The 11970-nt window shown below is 44.1% G+C and overlaps 1 protein-coding gene across 2 annotated transcripts in view; it reads left to right on the forward strand.

Moving 5' to 3' along the window:
- Nup210l (nucleoporin 210 like) overlaps nt 1-11970 on the forward strand; it is a 92177-nt gene that overhangs the window by 55988 nt on the left and 24219 nt on the right. For both annotated transcript variants that reach the window (XM_010643966.2, XM_010643965.2), the window contains exons 18-29: nt 518-606; nt 1545-1649; nt 1923-2024; nt 5318-5446; nt 6115-6242; nt 6785-6917; nt 7326-7388; nt 7713-7892; nt 8413-8493; nt 8578-8709; nt 8793-8951; nt 10994-11085. In XM_010643966.2, coding sequence (XP_010642268.1) covers nt 518-606; nt 1545-1649; nt 1923-2024; nt 5318-5446; nt 6115-6242; nt 6785-6917; nt 7326-7388; nt 7713-7892; nt 8413-8493; nt 8578-8709; nt 8793-8951; nt 10994-11085 — 1393 coding nt within the window. The remainder of the gene's footprint in view (nt 1-517; nt 607-1544; nt 1650-1922; nt 2025-5317; nt 5447-6114; nt 6243-6784; nt 6918-7325; nt 7389-7712; nt 7893-8412; nt 8494-8577; nt 8710-8792; nt 8952-10993; nt 11086-11970) is intronic.

An 11970-nucleotide genomic window follows, 5' to 3' on the forward strand; every position in this document is an offset into this window, starting at 1 on the left:
AAAAAAAAAAAAAAAAAACAACTTAATATACTTGTTTCCAGCCTATTTTGGGTTCATAAGCCATCACAACTGGCAAGAATTTTAGATTTTTCCTTGCCCAATTCCTCATTTACTAAAGGAACTGAGAGAAAAATTGGTTGATCGAGGTCATATAGGAATATAGTGGCAGTGTCAGCAAAAACCCACTGTTCTATTTCCTTGTATTTTTACCCTATTTAGTGTTTTTCCCTGGCAATAAAGCACAGTTTGGAGTGTTCAGTATGGTGGCACGCACCTATAACCCCAGCACTCAAGAGGCTGAGGCAGGAGGATCACTGCAAGTTGGAGGCCAGCCTGGGTTATATAGTGAGTTCAAGGCCAGCCTAAACTGCAAAGCAAGACCCTGTCTCAAAAAAAACAAACAAACAAAAAAAAAAACAAAAGAGAATTTGGAAATATTGTGGCAGAATTTCATTTCCTGGAGACATTTTTGAATTCTACTGATTATTGTTTCTTATATTCTTCTGCATATTTTCAGGTCATCAGATCCTTAAAGTACATCAGATAAAAGGGACTGTATTCATTGAAGTCAATTTTGTAGGCTACTCAGAAAGGAGGAGCCCAAAGGTGAGTGGGATTTGTTATGTAAGGAACACGCAAAAGCCAGATGTGGCGGGGCATCCACTGTATATGTGGAAGAAGGATCATAGTTTGGAGTCTAGCCCGGGCAACTTAGCAGGATTGTGTCTCAAAATAAAGAATGGGCTATGTGTGGTATGGTGACATATACCTATAGTCACAGCACTCGGGAGGCTAAGGCAGGAAAAATCAGCATGTGAGTTCAAGGCTGGCATGCACTGCAAAGCAAGACCCTATCTCAAAAAAAAAAAAAAAAAAAAAAAAAAAAAAAAAGAAGAAGCTAGGACTATAGCTCAGTGCAAAGGCCCTAGGTTCAGTGCGTAGTACCCCTAAGATTATATTGCTGGATGTGATGGCACACACCTGCCATCTCAGCACTCAGGAGGCTGACGTAGGAGGATTACTGAGTTCAAGGCCAGCCTGGGTTACATAAAAGTTCAAGGAAAATTTTAACTGCAGGGCCGGGGGTTTAGCTCAGTGGTTCAGCCGCCTGCCTTGCAAGCAAAAGGACCCGAGTTCGATCCCCGGTACCAAAAAAAAAAAATCAAACTGAAAAATAAAAACAGCTGGCAATATAGCTCTGGTTGAGTGCCCTGGGTTCAATCACCAAGCCTAACTAAATAAAAAAATTTTTTTTTTGGTTTTTTGAGTCATGGTCTTGCTATGTATATGTCATGCAAGCTGGCCTTGGACTCACTATGGAGCCCAGGCTGGCCTCAAACTCACATGGTGATCCTCCTGCCTCAGCCTCCTAAGTACTGGAATTACTGGTGTGCACCACCAGGCCTGACAAGGTTCTTCTTTAAAAGCCATTTGTGAGTAATGTAAATCTGAGAGCAGCACACCGCTGTGATTCTAATCTCTGTGTGCTTGAGTGAGCATGGAATTTCCCCGCACCTCTGTGGGTCTCACTATGTTCGTTGTAGGGCCTCTCCAGCATGCCCAAGTCTGCGGCCCTGGAGCTGCTCCTGGTGGAGGACGTGACCGTGAGGCCGGAGAGCGCCACCATCTACAACCACCCCAACGTGCAGGTAGACACTGTGGGTCCAGCCAGAGCAGCCGTGCCCAGAGGGGGCTTTGTGTCCAACAGCGTGACAGTGAGCATGCTCACTCAGTGTGAGAAAGGTGGACGGCACACACGTACAGATAGCAGACGCACACGCACTCAGCTGCAGCGTTCATAAGAGCTGCATTTTGTGATCATTGTGTCTTTTGTCCACTGACCGTAAACTTTTAATAGCATGCTGTTCCTTCCTCTGAGCTGTTTATGAACCGAAGGGAATGTGGTACTGCTTCTCCCATAGGAAGTATTTAGTCTCCTGGAAGGCTCTGGTTACTTTTCGGTCAGCAGCCGTGATCAGGATGTCGCCAGCATCACTTATGCAGAAGCAGAGAGCTCTGTGCAGGTGAGCTGTGGAGATATTTCAGAGTGATGGTCTCAGACTGAAGCTCCATTTCAGAAGGACTGGAAAAATTCCATTTTGTGTTTAAAACTGGGTACAGAAGTAACATTTGCTCCCAGCCTGGGCAACTTAGTGACTTAGCAAGAACCCGTCACAAAATAAAAAAATAAACTAAAAAGGATTGGAGGTGCGGGTCAGCATAAAGACTGGGTTAATCCTTACCACCACAAAAACAAACAAAACAAAACTAACATTAGTCTCTCTTTCCATCTTCAGCCTGCCCAGACTTCAGCCAGAACTAAGGGTGTTTCCTATAGCTGGCTGCGGTACTTGGCAAGTTTTGCTCCTGGTTGAACTGAGGCAGGTATAGGAGACATGTAATTAGGAGATTGCCACTAAAAGGCTCATTTTTATAAATTTCAAAACACGTAACTGTGTAAACTGGAAATAAGACCTAAAATGTATAATAGATATTGGGAAATGGGAAGAAAATGTTCAAATAGGAAGGGGAGAGGGGAAAAGGAAGGAAGGAACAAGAAAAGCGAAAATACAAGGAAAAATGGAAGCACAGCTTTTGTATGTAGGGGAGAGCAGGGGAAAGGACAGGATATATCAGGTACAAGTGCAAATCCCTGTGATGAGTGTTATCATTATGTATATCTAAAATACAACAGTAAAGGTATGTTTTGCTAAAAAATATTTTTAACTTATTTTAATCATGATTCTTGTTTTTGTTTATTTTGGGGGTTTTGGGGGGTTTTGTTTTGTTTTGTTTTGTTTTTTGAGATGGTTCTGCTATCTAGCTCAGGTTGGCCTTGCTCTTAGTGATCCTCCTGTCTCAGCCTTCCAAGTGCTGGGATTATAGGCCTGCACCATCACACGTGGCAATGATGCTTGTTACAAAAAGTAAGACTGAGGCCCTAGATACAGACCCAGAATGTGAAAAACATGCTGTTTTGCAGGAACTGAGGTACAAAGAAGGAAAAAAGGAGGATTAGTTGGCAGTGTTTTCTCCCCGGGGTGATTATAGCATATATGGACTTGATTTTCTTCAGAAAACCTTTTTCCTTTTCATAATTATGAAGCTGAGTATGGACCACACGTGGTGGTGCACACTTAAAATACTAACACAAGCCGGGCATGATGGTGTACGCCTGTAATCCCAGCACTGGAGTCTGGGGCAGAAGAACTGATGAGTTCGAGGCCAGCCTGGGCTAAAAAAATAGAAGAAAAAATACAGCCCATAGGAGACTGAGGTGGCGGGTTTATGATTTCAAAGCCATGCTGGGCTATATAGTGAAATCAAGGCCAGGCTTTACTCTACAAAGAGAGACTCTGTCTCTAAAAAAAACAAGCTGGGCATGTTTTAATAATTGCAGCACTTGGGAGGCTAAAGCAGGAGGATCTTTGTGAGTTTAAGCCCACTCCAAATAAAAACAAAAAAAACAGATGTAAGAGAAGTTTGGGGGTGAGAAATCTCCTTAAATTCATCACTTTAAACTCTATTCTTCATGAGTTAGTATTTTTGTTTTTGTTTTTAATAGCAAAGCATTTACCGGTACATTTTAGGCATCCGTAACGCTCATCGCAGGGAATTTGCACCTGTACATGATACAGCTCCCCCGTTTGCCCATTCCCCCTGCTCTCATGCTCCCCTCCCTAGGTACAAAAGCTTTGTTTCCATTTCTTCTGTTTTCTGTTTTCTTGTCCCATCCTTCCTTTATTTCTCCCTCTCTCTCTCCTCCCTTGTTCCCCTTCCCATTTGAACACTTTCTTCCCATTTCCCAGTATCTATTATACATTTTAGTCCTTATTTCCACTTTCAGTGCCTCACACCAGAGCAACGATGCAGCGTTTAAACACGTCTGTCTGATTTATTTCACGCAGGAGTACGGTCTCAAGGTCCACCCACTTAGCTAGAAACGTCGGAAGCGCATCCCTCTTCATGGCAGAGCACTCCATTGTGTAGTTTTAAAAACACCACATCTCTATCCATTTGTCACTTGATGGGCATTTGGGCTGTTTCCAAGATTTAGCTATTACAGACTGCTACTATAAACCAGAGTGTGCTAGGATGGGTGTGTGGTAGGATGCTTTTAATTCTTTCGGGAAGATACAAAGAAAAATAGCTGGGTCAAATGGAACCTCTAGTTTAGTTTTTAGGGAAATCTCCACACTGATTTCCACAGTGGTTGCACCACTCAATACTCCTGACAACAGTGGAGAAGGGTTCTTTTTTCCCCACAGCCCCACCAGGAGTTGTTATTAGTTGATTTTGTTGTTGCTGTTGATTTCTTGATAATAGCCATTTTTTCTGGAGTGAGATGGAATCTCAGCATTGTTTTAATTTGTATTTCTCAAATGAGTAATGATGTTGAACATTTTTTCATATATTTATTTGCTGTTTCTACTTCTGTGGGGTTTTTTGTTTTGTTTTGTTTTGTTTTGGGGGTTTTTTTTGTACAAGGGATCAAACTCAGGACCTTGCGCTTGCAAGGCAGGCACAATGCCACTGGGCTAAATCCCTAGCCCTATTTCTACTTCTTCATTTGAGAAGTGCCTATTCATTTCAGATGCCCATTTTTTAATTGAGTCTTTAAATTTGGGGGTATCTGATTTTTTTTAGTTCTTTATATATTCTAGATAGTCCTTTGTCTCTGTCTGATGAATAACTGATAAAAAAAATTTTTTTTTCCTCACACTGGGTTGGTGGTTTCTCTTGCTGTGCAAAAGCCTTCTAATAAGATGAGGTCCCAGGCTAGGGATGTAGTGAGTGGTGCCATGCCTGCCTGGTAAGCCCAAGTCCTAAGTTCAATTTCTGGTACCAAATAAATCAGTTAATTAAATAGTAAGACGAGGTCCCTATTGTTGTTTCTTTGTGTATGGTTCCTGTGCAATCAGAGTTTTCTTCATAAAGTCTTTGCCTGTACCATTGTCTTCAAGAGTCTACCTAGTCTTTCTTCCAACAGATTTAATGTTTCTGTTTTAATGTGTAGCTCTTTGATCCGTTTCGATTTTAGGTTAGTGCATGATGACAGATATGGGTCTAGTTTCAGTCTTCAGCTTGTGGAAAGCCAGTTTTTCCAGAACCATTTATTAAAGAGGCTGCCATCAATTAGTGTTTGTTAAGGTGCTCCATAAACTGAAGCACTATTTCCAGCCTACGTACTATGCTGAGCTGTACCATGTAAGCAGACCTCTGAGAGTTCCCCTCTGAGAAGTACTGAAATGTAGTTGTATGGCTGTGCCTGGAGCACATTCTTTTCTGTACCCAGCAGCCCTCTTCCTCCTCATAGTTAGTTCCTGTGCGTCCGGGATTTCTCACCTTGGAAGTCTATGATCTGTGCCTGGCTTTCTCCGGTCCAGCAAAAGCCCACCTGAGGGTGTCAGACATACAAGAACTGGAGCTCGATTTGATTGATAAGGTGAGCGACTCGGCCTTCAACTCAGCTTTGCTCTTGTTCTGCAGCATCACTAAACAGTCATCTCAACTACTGTGTGTTTGCCAGGACTTTTGGTACATTAGTGGGAGAACTTCCCTTAAAGACCGACATTCTAGTATTACACATGATAAAGATGAAAATTAAGTGTTAAATGACAGTTTAAAGCTGGGTAGCTGTGCAAGCCTGTAATCCCAGCTACTCGAGAGGCTGAGGCAGGAAGATCGCAAAATCAAGGGTAGCCTGGGGCAATTTAGTGAGATGCTGTCTCAGAATTTAAAAAATAAAGTCTCAAACCAGGAAGTGATGGCACACACCTGTAATCCCAGCACTTGGGAGGCTGAGGCAGGAAGATTGCTAAGAGTCTGAGGCCAGCATGGGCTACATAGTGAGACCCTATCTCAAAAAAAGCCAAAATAAATAAAGTCTGGAGGTAGGTATAGCTTAGTGGTTGAAGTGCCCTTGGGTTTGATCTCTAGTACTGAGAAAACAAACAAAAAACAACTTAAAATACATAGTACACATAGGTCCATTTGATCAAAAACTAATCAGGAACAACAGCATGATAAACAGGTTTGCTCTCCAAGAGGAGTTAGACTGTTCTTGAGGAGTGAAAAGCTACAGTCTGTTTTCCGTTTTTTTCAAACTGCTAGGTTGAGATTGGCAAAACTGTGTCAGTGACAGTGAGGGCTCTCGACTCCTCTAAACAGCCATTCCGAAATAAATACTTCAGGGACATGGAGCTCGGGCTGCGACTCGCCTCGGCCATCGCCACGCTGTCGTGAGTACATGTCTGACTCTTCCTTCCTACCGTGGAAATCCCTGCTGGCAGTCTGGTCAGTGTCCCTTGGCGTCTTCCAGATTCTCTCCTGCTCTTCCCTGTCACAAGATCTTTCCCGTACTCTTCCACCTTCAGCTCTCCAGAAAACGTACATTGCCTGTCCTGCACTGTCTTGGTTGGGGCCCAAATCGTATGTGCCATTAATGTGTTTATTTTTGAAGTTGCTCCTCGGAGGATACCTTTTGGGAGTGCTGCCGGTAGAGGATCTTCAAAACCATTGAGATGAGGAGGTGTTGGTATTCTCATCTGAAAAAGGAAAAATTGCAAGAATTCCAGTTTTTTGCCAATCTGGGTTTCTATCCCTCTCTTTCCTTTGTTGCCAAGTTTTGCCCCTTGAGAGCTTCCTGTCATTATCATGATATTTGTCTTGGCTCTTTTCCTCTAATCAGAATTATGAGCAGAAAATGAAACAGCATCTCAAAGAGATGCCCCACTAGCCATGTCCAAGTCTTTCTCACCTAAAAACACATTGGCCCTTGCAGACTAATGGAGGAACAGGATGCATACTCTGAAAGCTACGTCCTTCGGGCTGTCGCCGTTGGGCAGACCACACTTGTGGCCACCACCAGAGACAAGATGGGAAGACAATTCACATCAGCCCCTCGGCACATTGAAGTAAGGACATGTCCTCACTTGGAATTTGCACTTTGTCTTGTTTAGCATTGTTCATTTTTTATGTCTAGTTTGCCCAAGTTGAAAAAGCACTTGATAGCGAGGCATGGAGGTGCACGCCTGTAATCCTAGCACTCGGGAGGCTGAGGCAGGAGGATCAACCAAAGCTTAAGGCTAGCCTTGGCTACATAGTGAGTCTCTGTCTCAAAACAAAACAAAATCATGATAAAGGTAATTTTAATGGTCCCTTTTGCTCCAGTGAGTTGATGTCATAATTATTTTTAATTTTTTTACTGTTGTAAATAAAGTAAAAATACATTGGCGTAACTTCTTTGCACATGATGAGGAGTTTTCCTTATAAACTAATGATTCTCATCAGTCACTATTGTCCTTTTGGTTCTCTCCTTCAAGGTGTTTCCTCCATTCAGACTTGTTCCAGAGAAAATGACCCTGATTCCAGCGAACATGATGCAGGTGATCTTGAAATTAGGACGGTAACACGCACGCACGCAAGCACACACGCGCCCCTCTTCCTGCTGGCCTCCTCATGTCTACTCCCAGTCACACACAACTGGATCTGATGGAGGAGGCTTTCCCTGGTCTGTACTGCACGTGGCATCTGCTGTCACCAGAACCTTGAGCGTCACCTGTGACGCTCCATTTCCTCTGCATTTGCACCCACGAGGCGTGCGGTATCCAGGAAGTGGGGGCGATGAGGAAGTCAGGTTGCTTGCACAGAATGTCAAGAAAGCTGCGACTTCTCCCGACATTTAGGTGCTTGTTGTGTTTCGATCCTAGGTGACGTGCGAAGGCGGCCCTCAGCCTCAGTCCATCATCCTCTTCTCCAGCAGTAATCAGACGGTAGCTGTCGTTAACAGGAGGGGGCAGGTTACAGGCAGAGCAGTTGGCACAGCAGTGGTCCATGGCACCATCCAGACAGTAAATGAAGATACTGGCAAAGTCATTGTATTTTCCCAGGTATCAGTCCTTCCCTGTGCTCAGCTTGTGCTCATCGATTTGGGAACCATATTGGGGATTTTTGGAGGAAGAAGAGTAGAGGAAGTGTCAGCAGTCCAAGAAAACCCTTTAAGAAAGAAAGCTTTAGTAGCTGGATGTGATGAGCACACCTTTAATCCCAGCACTCAGGAGGCTGAGGCAGGGGAATCACCACAAGTTTGAGGCCAGCCTGAGGTACATATGAGTTCAAGGCCAGTCTGAACTGCACAGTGAGACCCTGTCTCTCTCTCTCTCTCTCTCTCTCTCTCTCACACACACACACACACACACACACACACACACACACACACACACGCCTGCCTGTTGTAAGACATCATCCTTATCCTTCAGGAATTCTTTAAAAACAAATTCTTTAAAAATCCACCATGTAACATTCTTTTTTGAATGCCAAAAACAGCACGACAAACTAGTAGTCGTAGCGCCCCTGTCCACCCCGTACCACTGCCTCCTAGCCTACGCTTGCTCTCTGCCTGCCGAGCAGGATGAAGTACAGATTGAAGTCATCCGGCTGAGGTCTGTTAGGATCGTTGCAGCTACGACGCGACTCATCACTGCTGCCGAGGTCAGCGGGGGTTCTCTTCCGGTCTGTGCTTCTGATGATGCTGGGTGCAGAGGCAGACAGCACAGAGCCACTCACTCTCTGCAGATGCCGGTGTATGTCACAGGAGTGACCAGCACACAGAGCCCCTTCTCCTTCAGCAATGCCCGCCCGGGGCTTGCCTTCCACTGGTCCCTGAGTAAAAGGGATGTGTTGGATCTAGTGCCCAGGCATTCAGAGGTAGGCGTTTATGTGTTCACTGCATTACCCTCCATCTAAATATATTTCATCTTAAGTTTTCAGTGTTCCTCTGCACTGTCTAGGTTTCCCTGCAGCTTCCAGAAGAGAATAACTTTGCCATGGTTGTTCACACAAAGGCAGCCGGCAGGGCCAGCATCAAAGTCACCATCCACTGTGTGAACAGTTCCTCTGGGCAGTTTGAGGGGAGTGTGTTGGAACTGTCTGATGAAATTCAGATCCTGGTAAGCTTCAACCTAAGTCCCCTTTCCGAGTGTCAAGGAGAGAAAGTTATGATCTCTTACCTCTATGAAGAGCTTAGACTGGAAAGAGGAGTTGCTAGAGGGTCCCTAGGACAGGTCTGCAGTTCCTAGATCCTCATTCCTGCTAAGTGCTTCTGTGAGTATGGATTCTGGGACTTTGGCACAGGCATTCCTCAACTCCCACACTACCCAGGCTCACTTCCAAGCCACTATGGAGGAGTAATTTAGTTCTGCATTACTCCTCCATAGTATGAAATACATCCTAACTTCTGGTAAGGTGTAAGAGTATAAATAGTTTCTACTTTTGATCTCAGATTTAAAAGGACTAAATTACTGCTGGGCATGGTGGTGTACTCCTATAATCCCAGCACTCAGGAGGCTGAGGCAGGAGGATCGCCACAAGTTCAAAGTCTCCTGGGCTACATAGTGTGACCCTGTCTCAAAAAGACAAAGCAAAACAAAAGTACTAAATTACTGCCTTTGCTTGTTTGGTTGGTTGGTTTGATTGTTCATTTTTGAGACAGGGTCTCAGTATGTAGTTCAGGCTGGCCTTGAAATGACTTTGTAGCCCTGGCTGGCCTCAAACTTATGGCAGTTTTCCTACCCCAGCCTCACGAGTGCTGGAACCACAGACATGCACCACCATGCCCAGCTATTGTTTTGTTTTGTTCTAGCAGTGGCAAAGTTTATTCAAGAAAGCAAAAATGAAGAGTGGGAGAGAAAATGGCTCTGCAGAGCTTGGGCCAAGTAAATAGAAAAGAGAGAGAGCAAAGATAAAAATACATGCTGCAGAGCCGGGCGTGGTGGCTCACGCCTGTAATCCCAGCACTCAGGAGGCTGAGGCAGGAGGATCACTGTTAGTTCGAGACCAGCCTTGGCTACACAGTGAGTTCCAGGGCAGTCCCGACTGCATAGTGAGACCCTGTCTCAAAAAACCAAAAAAAAAAAAAAAAAAAACATGCTGCAAAACACAGTACACACTGCATCTGTGAAACCGGTGTGGGCTATTGTGGAAAATTACGATAGCCTATTATTTTGTTTCTCTGCTTTTCACTGTGTATATCAGGCTGGCATCAGCTGGCAATGATCTTCCTCCTCAGTCTCCCTGTGCTGAGATTACAGGCAACTTGTTTGTTTGGTACCAGGGATCAAACTCAGGACCTGTCACGTATGAGGCAGACACAGCACCACTGAGCTAAATCCCCACCCCTGCAACTTTATGTGTTTGTTGTTGTTCTTTTTGTTTTTCAGGGACAGGCCTATGTAGTTTAGCTGGCCTTGTACTTACTGTATAGCCCAGGCTGGCCTCAAAGTCATGGTGAGCCTCCTGCCTCTGCCTTCCAAGAGCCAGGATTACAATGTGCACCCTGGCACTAGGCAATAAATTACCATTTCTGTAGGGAAGTAAGTTTCTCTGCCTTTAAGTTTGGGCTGATTTTACTCCTTTTACTTTTCCTCTTGTTCTGCAATTCAGTGTACAGAAGAAGAAAGAACACTTTTCTAAGAAGTAGAATAACTGGATAGTATCCCATGCTGATTTAATTTTGTAGGTTTCTGTTCCCAAATCTCACTCCAGGTTACCAGAACCAAAAGTAGAAATTTCAAAGTTATTTTATATCTAAATAGTTAGATGAGAGGCTGGAGATTGATCTCAGTGGTTCTGCCGCCTGCCTCGCAAGTGCAAGGTCCTGAGTTCGATCCCCAGTACCAAACCACCCCCGCAAAATAGATGAAATAATAAGTGTAAACTCTGCCACATACATGTCCTTCAGTTAGAAGCAGGAAAAAAAAGAGAGGCACAGTTATGTTATTTATATATTCTAGAACACAGTTTCAAGTTCCTGGCTATTTTGGAAAGGAGTATGATGGAAGATTTTAGACCAATTACATGTTAAACAGACTGTTGACTTGTGGTATCATTTATTTAGCATTAAATACCTTCGGGATTTTGCTAACGTCCATATGTGAGTAAAGGTCATAGCTTATCTTCCGGAAATTAGGAAAACATTATTTTCTCATCATAGGTGTTTGAAAAACTCCAACTTTTCAATTCAGAGTGGCAGCCTGAGAAGATTCTAATGCCTATGAATTCTCAGCTCAAAGTCTATACTAACAGGTAAGGAAAAGGGAAAGAGAAGTCCAGTTTATAACTTTGTGTCTTTAGTAAATGTTTGCATGTGGATTCGGGCACAATGGTACATTTGGGTAATCCCAGCTGCTTGGGAGACTGAGGCAGGAGGGTCACAAGTTCAAGACCAGCCTGGGCAATTTAGTGAGACCCTATTTCAAATTTTTAAAGAGTGTTGTGGGTGGGCCGGGGGTTTAGCTCAGTGGTTCCACTGCCTGAGTTCAATCTCCAGTACCAAAAATGATAGAGTGCTTGCTTCATATTACAAGGGCCCGGGTTCCATATCCCCAGTAATTCAAAGAAAAACATTGCCCATAGGAAGAACTACCATTGCCTTTCTTGAAGTCATTTTTTTGGTTTGGTTTGGTTTTTTCTGGTACCGAGGCAGGCACAGTGCCACTGAGCTAAATCCCCGGCCCTACCATTGCCTTTCTTTAATTGAAGACAAATAATTCACGTAACATAAAATTAACTTTCCTTCTTTCTCCATAAAAGGGACTGAACACAGGGCCTCCTGCATGTAGGCAAGAGCTCTACCTCGGAGCCACAACCCTAGCCCAAAACGATTTCAAGGCAGAAACTCAGGGCAATATTGTGCAACTATCACTTCTATCTCATTTTATTTTGTTTTTGTTTTTTGATTTTGACTTTGGTTTTGGTTCTGGGGATTGAACCCAAGGCCTTTTCACTGAGCTACATCACAACCCTTATTTTTAATTTTGAGACAGTCTGAGTTGCTGAGTTGCTGAGCTGCCTAGGCTGGGCTGAGCCATCTCCTAGAGTGTGCTGCCTCACCGGCCTGTCTGGTTCTCCCTCTCCCTCCGTCTCTCTCCCTCTCTCTCCCTCTCTCTCCCTCTCCCTCCCCCTCCCTCC

This window comes from Fukomys damarensis, unplaced genomic scaffold (assembly GCF_012274545.1).
Source record: "Fukomys damarensis isolate Sample0158 unplaced genomic scaffold, DMR_v1.0_HiC HiC_scaffold_33, whole genome shotgun sequence".
Taxonomy (NCBI): domain Eukaryota; kingdom Metazoa; phylum Chordata; class Mammalia; order Rodentia; family Bathyergidae; genus Fukomys; species Fukomys damarensis.